Source organism: Barbus barbus, assembly GCF_936440315.1.
Source record: "Barbus barbus genome assembly, chromosome: 7".
Classification (NCBI taxonomy): Eukaryota; Metazoa; Chordata; class Actinopteri; order Cypriniformes; family Cyprinidae; genus Barbus; species Barbus barbus.
The window spans coordinates 5368674-5385364 of record NC_136735.1 but is presented as its reverse complement, the minus strand read 5'-3'; the positions used below and the strand labels follow the sequence as shown (position 1 = coordinate 5385364).

Here is a 16691-nt window from a genome sequence, read left to right as displayed (position 1 = left end):
TTGTTTTATTGTGTTAGTTAGCTGTATTCTTTTAGTTATTATTTAATCAAAATAACCCAATTGCACTTTTATTGATATTAACTAGAATGCAGGATTAAAAAAAAAAAAAAAAAAAACATGATTCTTGAGCACTTTTAAAAACGGAGTTATCTGTTTTTGCAAATGAACTCTTCATTTGCTCTTTTGTGGTGCCCAAAGATGTTATGAAGGAATAGCTAGATTTGGAAACACAGCCCACAATTAATATGCAAAAACCAACAACACTATTTATGTTCACTGTGGCTTTATTAATAATAAAAAGTGCCACATTTTAAAAGGTCAAGCATGCCACAAGAGTTTCCCATCAGTATATTTCTTTGCCGCAACAAGGGCCCTCGAAACACTCACTCACTCATTCATTCTCTCTCACACACACACACACACGGCACTGTAGCCCACAGATGTACAGTTTGAGACGTTTTTGATACCAAATAAAAGGTTAGGCACTTTTGAACCGGACAGAACGAGTGTTAAATAAAGCGATACGTGGATCCTTCTGAACAGAAGCCCACCGTCAACGATAGCTCACAGCAAAACAATATGTGATTTAAAAACAGTCTCCATTTACACCAACCTATCACAGGCCTCGATTTATTCAAATTAGACTGGAGAGGAGGCGGGGCTACAGTAATACTGTGGATGCTGGAGAAAACGAGTTAATGCTCTAGTCTGCATGGACAAGAAGTTATGATACATCTTCATGAAGAATTCTTTCATTTTAAGACTTGGCTGAATCTTTGCATGAATACAGAAGCTTTCTCCTCTGACTTCAATTACATTTCATAATTTAGCATAAGAGGGTGCTGGGAGTCAGTGCAACCAATATCTTGAAGAGTTTTTGTATCAAAACTAGTGCTGTCAAACGATTCATCGCATCCAAAATAAAAGTTTTATGTAATATATGCGTGTGCACTGTGCATATTTATTATGCATATATAAATACACACACATACAGTATATATTTTGAAAATATTTGCATGCATATATTAATATTCACATAATTTATATATTATATAAATATATTTAATATATATATGAATGTGTGTGTATTTATACATAAATATACACAGTACACACATATATTATGTACAAAAACGTTTATTGTGGCTGTGATTAATCATGTGACAGCACTAATCTAAGCCAGCTTCTTGTAAAAGGCTTTATCTGATTTTGTTGAAGAGTATGAAGTTGAGTACAGCAGATCTTCTCCATGCAGACCATATAAAGTAGGCTTCATTTAATTAGTCAGATTCTCCCGATAAACATGGACTAGAATCCTTGTCCTTTAACCCTCCAGAGTTTTAATACATCAACTCGGCGACTCTGAACATGAAAACCAAAAGCAGCCATTAAAATCATATTCATGTTGGTGGAAAATCAGAGAACAAGTCAGCAAAATGTGTTTAAAACCCTTTTTAGTACTGATTCTCCAACCGGCCGTTATCACCTGAAAGCTTTATGTGAAAAAAAACAAAAACATGATTGATCAACCAACATCAAAATCAATTAAAATAAATAACCATTCCTTGATTCCTCTGTGATTAAATAATTCAGCAATAATAACAACAATAATAATCAGACAGAATTGCACATGAATGGAGAGTTGCACTGTAGTGGCGGTACTGAAGGAGGCACTAAGGACGCGTCTCCGACAACAAAACAATTTCCCCACAATTCCTAGCTGCATTCCAGCTTGTCCTGATTTGGTCTCCGTAAGAAATCTGTCCTGTTAGCACAGGAGTCTCTCAGTCACAGGTGAAGAGCACGCGTCAGTGACTGGGGAAGGAGCACTGCTGGATCATTCCAGTGTCACAGAGGTATTAAAACAAGCCAGACCTCGAGTCCCGAGTCTGTTCATCCAATGACCTCGGAGCTGGTCACCGTGATGGCAGGCGTAACGGAGAGGCCTGATTTGCCGGGACGAGCTGTCCGTCATCACCTTTTCTGCTCCCAGATCTCCGGCATGTTTAAGTCCAGACGCTCCAGAGAGCGCAGAGCCTGCACGTTCTCAGAGTAAAACGCCACGTCCACCATCACCAGCCTGCAGAGAGAGGAAGACCACGAGCTCATCTCATCAAGAACAAATCACGTCTCAGGATTCAAAGAAAAAACACTTCAATGTAATAAAAGACTAACCGGAAATAATAGTAAAAATATACTCGTTATTAATATATATTCATTATATGTAAAATAAATATTAAAGAAATAATAAAAAATATATAAGTAGAACTAAACTAAAATAAAAGTAGAAAAAATTTAAATAATATTAATTATATATTATTATTATATAATTATATAACTGTTCAGGACAAACAAGGGACTCATGAACAAGTATCACTAAAAAAAAAAACAGCTGTGGCTCATTCAGGTAACAACAACACAGTATTAATAATCAAGGGGATGTAAACTTTTGAACAGGATCATTTTTATAACTTGAACTATTAAAAAAAAGTATATATATATATATATATATATATATATATGTATACATACACACACACACACACACATTTGCATTTATATAATTTTTTTAAAAATATGCAAAATAAAAGATACACTACAGCACATACCATTTTCTATAAAATGAAGCCTATTTTTGTAATTGTCATAGTCACTGGTGATTCTCATTGCTGTAAAACACACACACACACACACACACACACACACACACACACACACACACTCACCCATACTGAGGTCCGCCGTCATTGATGACTCCCAGCCGTGCTAATTGTCTCTTCAGATGCAGCTTAAAGCCGGCGTTTATCTTGAGAAACAGTATCTACACACAAACACACACCATGAGTTTATAATCTTGGTTCACGCTGACGGCTCAAACATCACGTGTGAAGTCTTACCTGCGTCTGCTCCTCCGGTAAGAGTTCATGAATGGCCTCGTGCATTTTGGCCATCTGTTTACACACGTTACGCAAACACGCAGACGGCATCGGGGCCTTCACCTCATACTGCAGAGAACAAACACGCTTCAGCCGTGATAAACCACACAAACATCACAGAGATCACAGAGGTGCAAACCCACCTTAGACAGAGCCTTCTCAAACATGCTGTCCATGATGGCCACTAGTTTAGCCGAGATCTCTGCGATGTGATCATTATAGTCCTGAAGAGAGAGTCAACACCGAGGGTAAGAACAGCTGTTAGGGCGTGCAGCTGAGTGCTTTGTGGATGTACACTTGTCTACCTTGGTGATGTGGCCGAAGTGTCTCAGTATGCTGTACTGTTTGGGCTGCAGTCTGGTCTCAAAGTGTGCTCGGATCACAGGGATGTAGTGAACCACCAGCTGAAGACAGCGAGACGCCAGAGCTGAGGACACACACACACACACGACTCTGACAACATCCAAAATTGATAGAGAAGCTAGTGTTTTTTTTAGAGAATTAGAATAGAGAGTGCTACAGTTAGAGGGTCAAATATCAATATATATGAATTAGAGGTCGATGGGATTTTTGCAAATATGATACCTTGTTTAAAGACAGGCAATGGACTTTAATGTTCTGATGCTAAAATCTATATACTAAGTGTGTTGAATAATGTCTTTGCTTTACACTGAATTGTGTTGAATTAAATGCCAGATAGAGTTTATTGTGCAACCAAAATTTTAGATTTTATACACAATGCAGGACTTTTTAAAGGGTTAGTTCACCCATGACTGAAATGAAAATTCTGTCATTAATTACAACATGAGGATGAGTAATTAATGACAGAATTTTAATTTTTGGGTGAACTAACCCTTTATTTATTTATCTTGCATGTATGACAGTCAGCTGAAGTGAGAACATGTTTAGAACAAAAACGCATGGATTCACTACATTCACCCCCCGGAGCCATGTGAGGCACGTTTTATTTATGGATGCGCACACTTTATTTAACTATTTTTGGACTGTTGAAGAAAAACATGCGCTTACTCCCATTCAAACGCTTGGAAGAGCAAGGGAAAAGTTTTTAATATAACTCTGATTGGATTCGTCTGAAAGAAGAAAGTCATACAGCTAGGATGCTTTGAGGGTGAGTAAAACATGGGCTAATTTTCATTTTTGGGTGGAATAACCCTTTAAGGACCCACAGTAACCCTGTGAAAGGCATTAGACAAATGAGGTTTTGCTGTCAGATTCAGCGTTGTGCGCGCTTTGGTAAATATCATTCCTGTTGGGTCTGAGATGTTGTGGTGCATGTTTTCTCACCCAGGTTTCTGGTGGTGATGGTTTTCAGGCCGACCACCTGCAGAGCTCCCGCCCCCAGCACCAGCTGACAGCTGCGGGAGTTGAAGTGCTGTCGCCACGGAAACAAAGCACAACCTGTCAGTCAAGTGATGTCACAGTGCAACCTGCAGCTGAACGAACTGAGCATCACACACACACACACACACCACACAGACAGACAGAAAGACAGACAGACAGACAGACAGACAGACAGACACACACACACACACACCTTGAGCAGGTCGGCGAGGCGCGTGAGGATGTCGGTGGTGATGGAGGGAATGTCGTTCACACACTGGCAGTACTCCAGAAACATCCGGATCAGCAGCAGCACCGTCCTGTCACAGCACACAAAGGTTAAAGGTCACAATAGGGACTAGAGAGAACAAGCAGTGAAATGAAGCTCCAGCGCTGAAAACTCACCCAACCACAGCATACTTCTGCCCATCGACAAACAGAAAGTCACTGGGCTTCCTGTCCTTGGACCCTAGTAATAATAATAATAAATATTTTTATTATTTTATAATATTATTATTATTATTGTATAATTATTTATGAAAAAAAAGAAAAGAAATCTGGATTCCTGAAAATACCTTTATTAAAGCCAAATAAACTGCAACAGTAAAGGAGGATTTATTACCAGTGGGTTTGCGGTCAGGCAGCGTGACGCGTCCGTCAGCGATGGAGTCCACCAGATCCTGAAACTCAGCCGGGACCTCGGCCTGCTTCCAGCGCTCATTATCCAGCAGCAGACTGCACACACACAACCAACCGTGACTCACTGAGTTCTGACAGCTCTGAGCTCTCCTTCACTGACAGCAGCCGTACCTGAGTTTAGTCTTGCGCTCCTCGTGGAAGCGCTGCACGAAGCGGTAGGCCTGACTCTGCAGCGCCCCCCTCAGGCTCACGCTGCGCCGGCCACACAGCTCCTCCGTGTCCGAGACGAACGACTCCACCGCCTGACTCAAACACACGAACTCTGATGAGCTCAGGCGCTCCAGAGAGCCGTCCTGTGCACACACACACACCAACAGCTGTCAGCGTTACGTAACTCAGACAGGGTGAGGCGGAAGGAATTCGGTGGTAGATTTGAAAGCAGCGATCCCATACAGTAATCAAACCAGTTCAGGTGTGTGTGTGTCGTGTGTTTACCTTGGCTCGCGTCATGAGCACTTTGATGCAGCGGTCGTGACTGACGTCTGAGGCCGTGTATAGCAGCTCCTGAGCGTTATTGGCCACCCGACCCAACTCCAGATCAGACGGCATCACGTCCTCACTGCTGCCACAGGGATGGAAAATATTTACAATATTTTCATGGTCTTCAAATCTGAGGCTGATTCACAGTGTCACACAAAGAATCTTAAAGAGGTCATATAAAGGGGAAACAAATAAAGTACATGTCCAGGCTGTATTTCAGCCCCAACAGAAAAATAAACAAATAGAAATATAAGAAATAAGTCTATGTTTAAAACCATTACAATTTTTATTCATAGTGGCATTATTTTATTTTCATATTTATGGCCAAATTCCCATTACTGTAATGAAAAAAAAAAAAAAAAAGATGATTCACCAATTATTGGCAATTCTTGTAAGGACAATGGTAAGCACAATTTTTTTCAGTATTTTTTGATGAATAAAAAGTTCAAAAGAACAGCATTTACTTAAAATAGAATACTTTGTCACATTTGATAAGATTAATGCATATTTCTTGAACAGACGTATGCATATCTTTTAAAAAAAATCTTTCTCACCCCAGACTTTTGAAGGGTATGCTTTATATAGCATGTTTCTGTAATGAAAACAGCATGCAGTATAACTCACATCGCAGCAGCGCCCCCTATGGGCAGGGAGGAGGTAGTGTTGGAGTTGTGTTCCCTGCTGGAGGAGGATTCGGTGGTTGCGGAGGCCGAGTCACTTCCGCAGGCATCTGTGCGCGTCTGCGCTCTTGTCTGCGCATGTGCTGCCGCGTTACTGCGCTGCTCCGCTTCATTCAGCGCATCGCTAATGAACAGCCCCTCGTGCGTGAGATACGCCAGCTCCGCTTCCCCGCCTCCAGAGTCCTCCTCCTCTTCGTCCTCATTGGTCCTGCCGTCAGAATGATTGGTTGCCGAGGAAACGTCTGCTAGCCGACTCCTCTGGCTGCTGTCCAGCACCTCCAGCACCACGTTGCGGATGGCGCTGAGCGTAGCCTAAAACAAACACCAGTGAGTCTGAGTACAACTGTATTACTGAGGAATCTTGATCATGCATCTCAAGGGTAATGCAGCTCTTCAAATGCATCTTTAACAGTGCTGTTATCGTTAAAAACAGTTAAACTAAAAAAATATTAAAAATACTTTGCTAACTAAAATAAAGCTAAAAATAATATAAAATATTAATAGTATATAATAAATTTGAAACGTGAAAAATCAACAGAAATAAAACAAGTTTTAGGACTAAAATGAAATTTAAAAAATTAATTTATTAATAAAATATGTAACTTTATGTAAAATTAAAATATCAAAATAAAATCTAAATATTAGATGAATGAACATAAATTAGAAACGATTTATTGGCAAACTAACTGAAAGTTCAAGTTAAAATTACTAAAACTTAAAAATAAATTTAAGCTAAATAAAAATATTTAAAAAATATAAAAAATATATTAATAATAAAAAAAATGACAAAAGCACAAAATGATGAAAACTTAAACTAAAATTAACAAGAAAACTGCAAATATCAATATCAAAATAAAAAATATTAGATGACAAACTAAAACATGAACTGAGTGAAGCATTCTGAATGTCATTGGCTGCTCAAAAAGTACTTTAAGACACATATTGTGTGTTTTTTTTCAGGGATTTTGCTGAATGTCTTAAAGAATATAAGTTGCGTTACCTTGATCCTCTTGAGGAACAGGATGAAGTGTTCAAAAATATCCAGCAGCAGATCAAACCACTGATGAAACGTCATCAAGCGCATCTGCTCATGAAACCTACATCACACACAGACACACACCGTCAGCTGGGATAAACATGGCTGTCATATTTACACTGAATACATATGCAACCCTGGAGCACTAAACCAGTCTTAAGTAGCACAGGTATATTTGTAGCAATAGCCAAAAATACACAGTATGGGTCAAAATTATCAATTTTTCTTTTATGCCAAAAATCATTAGGATATTAAGTAAAGATCATGTTCCATGAAAATATTTTGTAAATTTGCTACTGTAAATATACCAAAACTTATTTTTTGATTAGTAATATGCATTGCTAAGAACTTAATTTGGACAATTTTAAATGCGATTTTCTCAATATTTAGATTTTTTTGCACCCTCAGATTCCAGAATTTCAAACAGTTGTATCTCAGCCAAATATTGTTCGATCCTAACAAACCATCCATCAATGGAAAGATTATTTATTCAGCTTTCAGACGATGTAGAAATCTCAGTTTTAAAAAACTGACACTTAAGACTGGTTTTGTGGTCCAGGGTCACATATGTTCATAACTTACTTGACAGCGTCTGCATCGATCTCACTGATCTGCGACACAGACTTCACAACACACTGCAGGGAAGAAAGAGAAACATTAATTTTTGATCTGTCTTTCCACATTTCTGCTCCGTCTCGTTTGTCGGTCATGTGCTGTACCTGTCGAACGACGTTCTTGGCGGCACGCACCATCTCCTCGCTGTAGATGTCCAGGAAATCCAGCTTCCTCTGTCTCAACAGGCCAAAAACCAGAGACTGCAAGCGATCCTGTGATACACACACACACACACTTATAATCAAATTAAATCATCTCCCGTAACACATGCTGCTGAGATTGTCTTGATTTGATTTCCAATTACAATGAATCAGCTTTCATGATCATCGTCTGTGGTTTTGTACTTTCATTAAGGAAATTAAATGCAAGCGGCGGTTTGTTTTGCTGGTCGGCGTGGGATCTGGAGCGTGACCAACCTTTCCTGATGCTGCAGGCTGCTCTGTGACCTGTATAAGAAGATCTCACACTGTAACCTCAAACCTACACTGGCCCACATCCAACAAATTCATGACCTGATTTACCCAGTGCAGTCACATGATACGATTTACAGGGCTAAATGCATTCACACCTGGGCACTGGAAACCGCTGCTGTGGTCTGCTTCAAACAATTCATGTGCAACTTCGACATTTACTCACAAATTCAGTTTCGCATTTGACGAGACGTATTTGGAAATAATCTGGGTTTTCATGTGACAAAAAAAAAGCGTAATTTTTCTCTCTTATTTTTTTTGTTCAAACATTTGGGGTCAGTGAGTGTTTATTTTCAATTGTTTCGATTGATTCAGAAAGGATGCATTAAATTGATCAAAAGTGACAGTAAAGACAGTTATAATGCAACAAAATACTTCTATTTTAAATAAATGCTTGTTTTTTGAGCTTTCTAGTCATCAAGGAATTCTGAAAAATATTTATTTTCAAGGTTTCCACTAAAATGAAGCAGCACAACTGTTTTAAACATTGATAATAATCAGAAATGTATCAGAAATGTGAATATTCAATATATTCACATAGAAAACTATTTTAACTTGTAATAAAATTTCAAAATTTGTCATAAATTTTTGATTGAATAAATGCAGTCTTGGTGAGCAGAAGAGATTAAAAAAAAAAAAAAAACTCACTGATCCCAAACTTAAATTTTAAGTAAGATACATCCACATGTATTTAAACCTGTTATATACCGAATACATTGTTGTAGTTTAGCTTTGATAAATGCTCTTTTAGGAGGAAGTTATGTGTGCTGTGAGAGTTACGGTATGTTGTCACACTACAATGACCCCTTTTATTTCAGAAGATAAAGGCACATTTGATTCCTGGTGACACATGAAAGAGTCTGACCTTCTCCAGGACCTGACTGTCCTCCTCAAAGGGTCGACTGAGATCGCTCTGAGCGTACGTGGAGAAATCAGCCACCATCATTTTATCGATCAACCTCTCCATCTCACAGAGCTGAGAACCCAAATGCCTGCGGACACAAATAGCAGGAAATAAGCGGCATGCATTGCACGTTCCTGCTTTCCTAGTATGTTTCCTGGTTAGCGTGTGCATATGCGTGTTTGCACACCTGAAGCTGTGAATCCCCTGCAGTTCCTGCTGCAGCACTTCTTTGGTGGTGGTGATGAGCTCCAGGGCCCCCACAAACTCTGAGGTGGAGAGGAGCAGCTGCACCGTTGGCTGCGTCTGGTGCACGGCGGCCATCAGCTTGAGTTTGTTGTGTAGTTTAATGCAGTTGTTGTGGGTCAGGGCGTCCCGCAGCGCTCGCAGCGGCCCGCGGCACATTACACGGTCGATGGCGGCGGTGCGCGCGCGGAGCTTGGCCACGGCGTCCGCCGTTTCTCGCAGACGGTCCTGGAGCTCATGCTGTGATGACATGGCGTGGAAAAAGGCTTCGGAGCGGAGAGAGATCTGCCGAGCGATGCTCACCTCCACCACGTCCAGATAGTGACTCAACTGCACACAGACAGAGATTCACAGCCTTTTACCATGGGATAGACTCTTCACTTCATTTATGTACTTGTACTACTGTTTTATTTGTTTAATTGTTCATTGTTATTTGTGTTATGTCTTAATTATAGGACTGTTTACTTATCTTGAATGTTTAGGCCTACTTGAAAAACAACAAAAGAAATATTTAATTGAGAAATACTTCACTTGTTAATATTTATATATATAAAAAAATATTGTATTAAAATTATCATATTGGCATTATCCCCCAAAAAGAGGTATATTGGGGGGGGGGGGGGGGGGGGGGGGGTCCTGGTATTAGTAGCAAGGTTTTTTACAGTGAACTAAAATTCAAACCATAAAAAAATAAATGAATTTGTTTTTTATTAAAAATAAATATTTTTGTTAGTATTATTTTTTAAATATAATAATAAAAACTTAATTTGTTACTTGAAATAAAATACAACTTACCTGAAATATATATATTTTTTATTTCAGTTAGTCAAGAGTAATTTCTCATTTAAATTTAGTTTAACTTTATATCCTAAAATACCTAAAACTGAAACTAAACAAATTAAATAAAATCCATAAAGGCATATTAAAATTAATACTAATAGTGACTCAACTACACACAGACATACGTTTGTTGCATTTAGAGCTTATCATTATGGGATGTTCTGCCAGACTATTGTTTTCATTTGCTAAATTGTTCATAATTATTTGCTTTTAATTGTAGGACTGTTTATGTCTCTTGATGTTTAGGGCTACTTAAAAACTAGAAGAAATATTTAATTGAGAAATGCCTAATTTGTTAATATTTACATTGAAGAATAAGTATAAAACAATTAAATTTTAAAATTAGCATATTGGCATATTTTATAAAAATAAAATAAATAAACAAAATAAGCAAATATTATTTTTATTAAAATAATAAATATTTTATTGTTTTATTATAATTAAAAAATTATACAATTTTGTACTTGAAATAAAATAAAATTTAACTGAAATAAAATATAATTTGTTTTTTTTTCAGCTAGTTATCAAAGCAATTGTTTTCATTTTAATTGACTTGATGCAATAAAATATCTACAACTGAAATAAAAGTTAATATAAACTATAGGCAAATTTAAATAAACTAATAAAAATTACAAAACCACAACAAAATTACCACAAAAAAAAAAATTTAAATTAAATGATTTTTTAAATTTTTTTATCAAGAAACTATTATAGTATTGTAATCTTACTAATATAACACTGATTGCTAGTGATGACATATGGTACCAATTAATGACAGATTGGCACCTTTTCCTGCAGTAACCGTGACGATGCAACATCTCGGCTGTTCTTGCCCCCGGCGACGCTGAAGTGAGACCATGGCAACACGGCGTTAAACGTGGCTGGATCATTCAGAACAAACTCAGGCTTCATGAAGATCTGAGGGAGACCAAGAGAGAAGAAAGTCAAGAGGCATGGAAACTTTTGCCCTTTTAAAACAAGAGAGCAACAGTGACACACGCTTTTCAAGCAGACTCAGATCCAGAAGAACTTTCCATTCGTTTTCTCCACAGGGATTTCATAAACCTCTTCAAGTAAAGATGACAAACACCGTTTCATACTTTGGTCTAAAGCGGATCTATCTTTGAAGCAAGTCTCTCTTCTGCATGTATTTGATAAAAAAATACAGTAAAGAGAGTCAAATTGTAAAATACAATTACAGTTTAAAATAACTGTTTTCTATGTGAATATATTGTCAAATGTAATTGATTCCAGTGATGCACAGCTGAATTTTCAGCATCATTACTCCAGTCTTCAGAGTCACAGAAATCAATCTAATATGCTGATTTGCTGCTCAAGAAACATTTCTGATTATTATCGATGTTGAAAACAGCTGTGCTGCTTCATATTTTTGTGGAAACTGTGATGCATTAATTTTTCAGGATTCTTTGATGAATAAAAAGTTCAAAAGAACAGCATTTATGTGAAATGGTAATCTTTACATAACATTATGTGTGTCTTTACAGCCACTTCTGATCAATAAAACTTAATTTGTTCAAACTTTAAGTGAATATCATCACTTCACCACCTCCTGGCAGGCCTGTTCTGGAAGATTTCTGCATGGAGAAACTGAATGTGGTTTAAAGCTTGAGTTCTCACCTTGGGCACCTGCTCCAGTTCAGCTCTGGCTTTATCTACAAGACAAATGAGCCACAAACACAAGTTCCTCCAATCATAATACAGATTTTAAGTGTATGTTTGTATGCTGGAACACTGATGCCAACTTCATTATTGTCAAAACTCAACGGTACCGTGATTATTGGTGATGGTGGGCACTGACAGATCATCTTTGCTCGGGCAAATGTTCTTACAGCGCTCGTGAATCTTCTCCCTCTGAGACACACAAACAAACAGTTGAGACCCTCGACAGAAACATTTACAAAATAGATTCTGACTTTCCGATGCCGGTGCGTTGACGACTAAAAACTCCCGTCACCGGTGGAAAAACAGAGTCACGTAACCTTCAGAAAACCACAGAGACAAACAGCCTGCCATCGTCTGGAGCCCAGCCCGAGTTCTCACGAGTGTGAGAGATAAACACAACCAACCCAGACCACATAGACACTTCTCCAGCTCAAGAGCTGACAGGGAACAGAACAAGACCCTCAGTGTCTATTAACACTCTGTCAGGTTACCAACAACCCTAGAGAGATGCCTACATAGACAGCAACAAAGCTGATTTTAAAATCATCTATTTTAATTTATGTGCTGTGTTGGTTGTTATTCTAGTATTATTTGTACATTATTATAGTATGCATTGATATTATGAATAAGCTTTTATTATATATTTACTCTTTTAAATTAGTTTAACTTAATCATTTTATATGCTTTTGTCGTTTTTATTATCTTCTTAATTATTTTTATTTAGCTTTGCTTTGTCATTTCAATTTTAGTTTACATTTTAGCAATTTCAGTCCAAGCTAGTTACCACGGAAACAATTTTACTCAATATTTGTTTGTGCTATATGTTGGCTATGATTATTGGTGGTATTATTTATATAATACTATTATTATTTAATATATTACTACTTATACTATTATGGTGTACTTATACTAATATTTTCAACTAGATTACATTATTATTGAAGTAATATTTCTATACTATTATAGTATTTTTATATACTTTTAAATGAGCTTTATTTTTTATAATTTCAGCTTTTATTTTAATTTTTGTAATTTTATGCGCTTTTGTCATTTGTATTAGTTTTATATATTTCTATTTACCTTTAATTCAGTTTTAGTTTTAGTAATTTTAGTACTTCAAATTAGATGTATTGTATCAGTACCAAGCAAGCAATTCTAATTCTATACAATATCATTTTATTTCAGTTTCTAATTTTAATTTAATTTTTTCATTTTAAGTTTTTCCATCCATATGTTATTTCAGTCTTATTTAGATTATAAAGAATGATTTTAATTAGAAAACATTAGAGCTTATTAGAGCGTCAGAGGCAAACCAGTGATTATGAGTTGTGATGATCGTGTCTATGTAGACGGTGCAGGGACTGGTTTCAGAAGGCAGTGTGTGAATAATTGAGACGCTGCCGTCACCTGAGCCGTCTCCTGCAGGTAGGAGCTGAAGTGTTCTCGGCTGATGTTGGGCAGGTAGAATGAAGGCATGACGTCGGTCTCGGTGAAGTCCAGGCCCCACGTCTTAGTGAAGAAGTCCGACTCTCTCTTGGCCAGCCTGGGGTCGTTCAGGGCCGCAGGGAGGTTCACTTTAGAGTTATACACAGTCCAGCGGTGCTGGTCGGCCACAACGGACGGCCCGTCACAGAGAGCACGACCCTCACCTGTGCAGACCACGACAGGGGGTGGGCAAGACTCATTTACTATTTACTTTACAAAACAAGGCTTTTAGACTGACAGTTACACAGAGCTATTATAACCAACTAAAACCCCCCAAAAATGTTGTAACTCAAAATAAAATAAATGTTAACTGAAATAAATAAATAGAAATAGAAGCAAACGTAAAAAAAAAAAAACTACAATGAAAAAAAATATTTTTTTTAATTTCTCATTTACTACAAACTAAAACTAGTCAAATAGGTTTTGGTAAAAATGACATATGATAAATGCTGCCTTGACAAATAACTGTCTTTGAAATAAAATAAGTTTAACAAAGTACTAAAATAAAATAAACTGGCATTTATTATTATATTTTAAACTTATTTTATTTCAGCTAGTTGCCAAGGCAACATATCCCATTTTCATTAAGTTTGCTTTGAATACTAAACTACCAGAAAAAATAAAGTAAAAATAGACACATATGAACATATTTAAAAATAAATTAAATTAACATGACAAAACCACAACAGAGTCAATACATTTCTTTAACTGTAATTAAACTGAAAACAGAAGATATGAAATAAAATCTAATCTAAGCTATAGTATATATAATATAGTAATTAATTATACTATAATAACACTGCAGTTATACAGAACAATAACTAAAAAACATCTAATTACAATTAACTCCTTCAAAAGCACGTGAAATGGGCTTTCTAAGCGGAAGGTGTTAGGTCTCTCACCGGTGGGCTCTTTAGGGCAGACGTCCGGTAAGGAGCGTGCCGTCCGATAGTGTCTGGGGGCCATCGACGGGTCCCTGGGCTTCCTGAAGAGCCCATCACTGGGGCCGCTGGACTGAGCGATCGGAGACAAGCCCTGATTGGAGGACATCACTGCGGATCCCTCACATACGAGGCTCACTGGAAGGAGATCGCAAGAACACACATCAACTTCCTGACAGCACAGGAAGTACCTGTCCTTTAGAGGAAAAGCACTAGATTTCCCTTCAAACTAATGTCAGATTGGGTTAAACAGCTGTGTAATACTAAACGTTTCAGTTGAATGATGGAAAACAGGTTTGAGCGTGACAAAAAAAAAACACAGGAGATTCATTCATTCAGCACAATATCTGTTCCGCCCACACCGAGCACAAAAACAAGTGAGTCGGAGTGAAAACAGTTAAGAGGAAGATGAAATGAGATGCACACACACCCCTAAAGTCCTGCAGCTCAGCGATCTGAATCCCTTTTAGCCGTTTAATCAGATTTTCAGAGCAGATTTCACACCTGAGTGAGCAGACACGGAGAAAACTGGCCTCTGAGCCTGGACTAGAGTGAAGGAGAGATCTGCTCGGCACACGTCTGCTTTCTAATCATTCAGAACGAGAACGGAAAGCGCTGAGGTTTGACTTGAGTGAGCAGCGGTTTGACTTCAGCTGCTGCAGAGTCAGAGAGCAGGAAGAGCCCACGCTGCTCAAGACAAAGCCCACGCCAACCAGACATCCATTCAGCACAAATCACCCCTGAGTGAGTCCCACAGACGCCGGTCAACAACTCCACTCACAGATTTCTGTGGGACAATACTAAAAAATTATTTTAAAAAGTATTAATTTCCTTTACATAAGGAAATTAATACTTAAAAAAAAAAAAATTGGGGGGTTAAATGTCAACTGGATATGTTTGCAATATTCAACTGATTTTTATTTGATTTTTGGCAGTATTTTTATGATAACTGAGCACATTTTTCTACAAATTCTCACTGTTAGGCAAAAAATAAATAAGTCAATAATTTAATTAATTATAATAAAAATTTATAAAAACTGCAGTATTTTTTTGTTGTTGCCCAGAACCTAATTTAGTTAAAACTAAAAATGTATTTGTGTATATATATATATATATATATATACATACATACAATTTTACATAAATTAAATCCCATCCAAAAGCTCTCTTTACATATAATTTTGGGTTAACATAAAATGTTACATAAAATGTCACTTGGACATGTTTGCAGGATTCGTGTTTTTTTTTTTTCTCATAACTGACCACATTTTTTCTTGAACAGCAGTATTTCTTGGAAATAATTTAAATTGTTTTTTTATTTGATCTTTTGAATTTTGGGTCAAATGTCAACTGGAAAAAATAGCTAGATTCAACTGATTAATGTTAATCAAATTTCACTCCACAAATACATACAAAACTATACTTTATATCGAAAATGAATCGCTGTTTTTTGGCATTGTGACCTATATATATATATATTTCAATGTCTTTCAGCCCAAATCAACAGGGATTCTAGCATGAAACCAAGAAATGTCCAAATAATTAAATGCCAGTGCACTGAATGTGTCCAAATGCAGTCCAATACTAAATACTGACATATTGAATGATGTTTAATGGATGAGACACAGGACACATGACAGAGTCATGTCAGCAGAGAGCTGATCAAATCAAACCACATATCAATCATCAACACACTTCAACTCTTAACTAACTCATTTATATCGTTTTATAGACGCTTCTTCACCCAGAAACCTATCAACCCCACTGAATATCTCATTTTAATCACTATAAAAGTGAATTGGAGACACAAACCTCCGCTTTATGCCATTTCACAGATGTATGATTATTTATACATAATAATTCATCATAAAACCAGCTGTTATGAGCGACACAAATCACCTCAGCGCTAATAACTCCATCTTTAACTGACACACAGGCGTCTAATTACACATTTCAGTGTGTGATGTCTGGTGGTTTTCCTGCAGATTCAGCAGTTTGGTGTGTTGTGTTTGTTATTGTGCGCTTCCACGTAACCAGCCGCTGTTAGCCTGAGCGCTAATCACAATAAACATCCGCTTCCGCTCCGTTAAAGCGCCTCGCGCACTCACAAACACCGTAGTGCCTCTCCAGTACCTGTTAGATGAAATAAAGCAGCTCCTGGAGATCATAATATCGTCAGATCCCACTCACATCCTCACTGACGGATCAGATCTCTCACTCTGCGGTCCGCGGGCCACCGGCCCATAATGCACTGCGCTCGAAACCCACACACTTCCGGTTTACACTCGTCAAGTTGTTTTTAATTAGCCATACTTTGTATTAGCCAAAATACTGAGCT

The 16691-nt window shown here is 37.5% G+C and overlaps 1 protein-coding gene across 5 annotated transcripts; it reads right to left on the bottom strand.

Annotated features, from left to right (window-relative positions):
• Window positions 1–1123: 1123 nt before the first annotated feature.
• On the bottom strand, window positions 1124–16608 carry vps54 (VPS54 subunit of GARP complex). 5 transcript variants are annotated; one of them, XM_079422460.1, is made up of 24 exons: window positions 16487–16599; window positions 14315–14491; window positions 13335–13576; window positions 12035–12116; window positions 11883–11917; window positions 11031–11162; window positions 9349–9734; window positions 9123–9249; window positions 8204–8233; window positions 7892–7999; window positions 7755–7807; window positions 7137–7233; window positions 6081–6448; window positions 5412–5538; window positions 5088–5269; window positions 4900–5012; window positions 4683–4746; window positions 4492–4597; window positions 4242–4329; window positions 3242–3363; window positions 3080–3160; window positions 2898–3005; window positions 2727–2821; window positions 1130–2080 (listed from the first exon to the last, which is right to left on the bottom strand). In XM_079422460.1, exons 2-24 carry the CDS (start codon window positions 14460–14462, stop codon window positions 1975–1977), a joined length of 3000 nt encoding a protein of 999 aa, XP_079278586.1. In that variant the 5' UTR covers window positions 14463–14491; window positions 16487–16599; the 3' UTR covers window positions 1130–1974. The 5 variants fall into 5 exon arrangements, with proteins under 5 accessions (XP_079278589.1, XP_079278586.1, XP_079278588.1 ...); XM_079422462.1 differs by having other exon boundaries at window positions 5412–5535; XM_079422461.1 differs by lacking the exon at window positions 16487–16599 and adding an exon at window positions 16253–16382.
• Window positions 16609–16691: the final 83 nt, after the last annotated feature.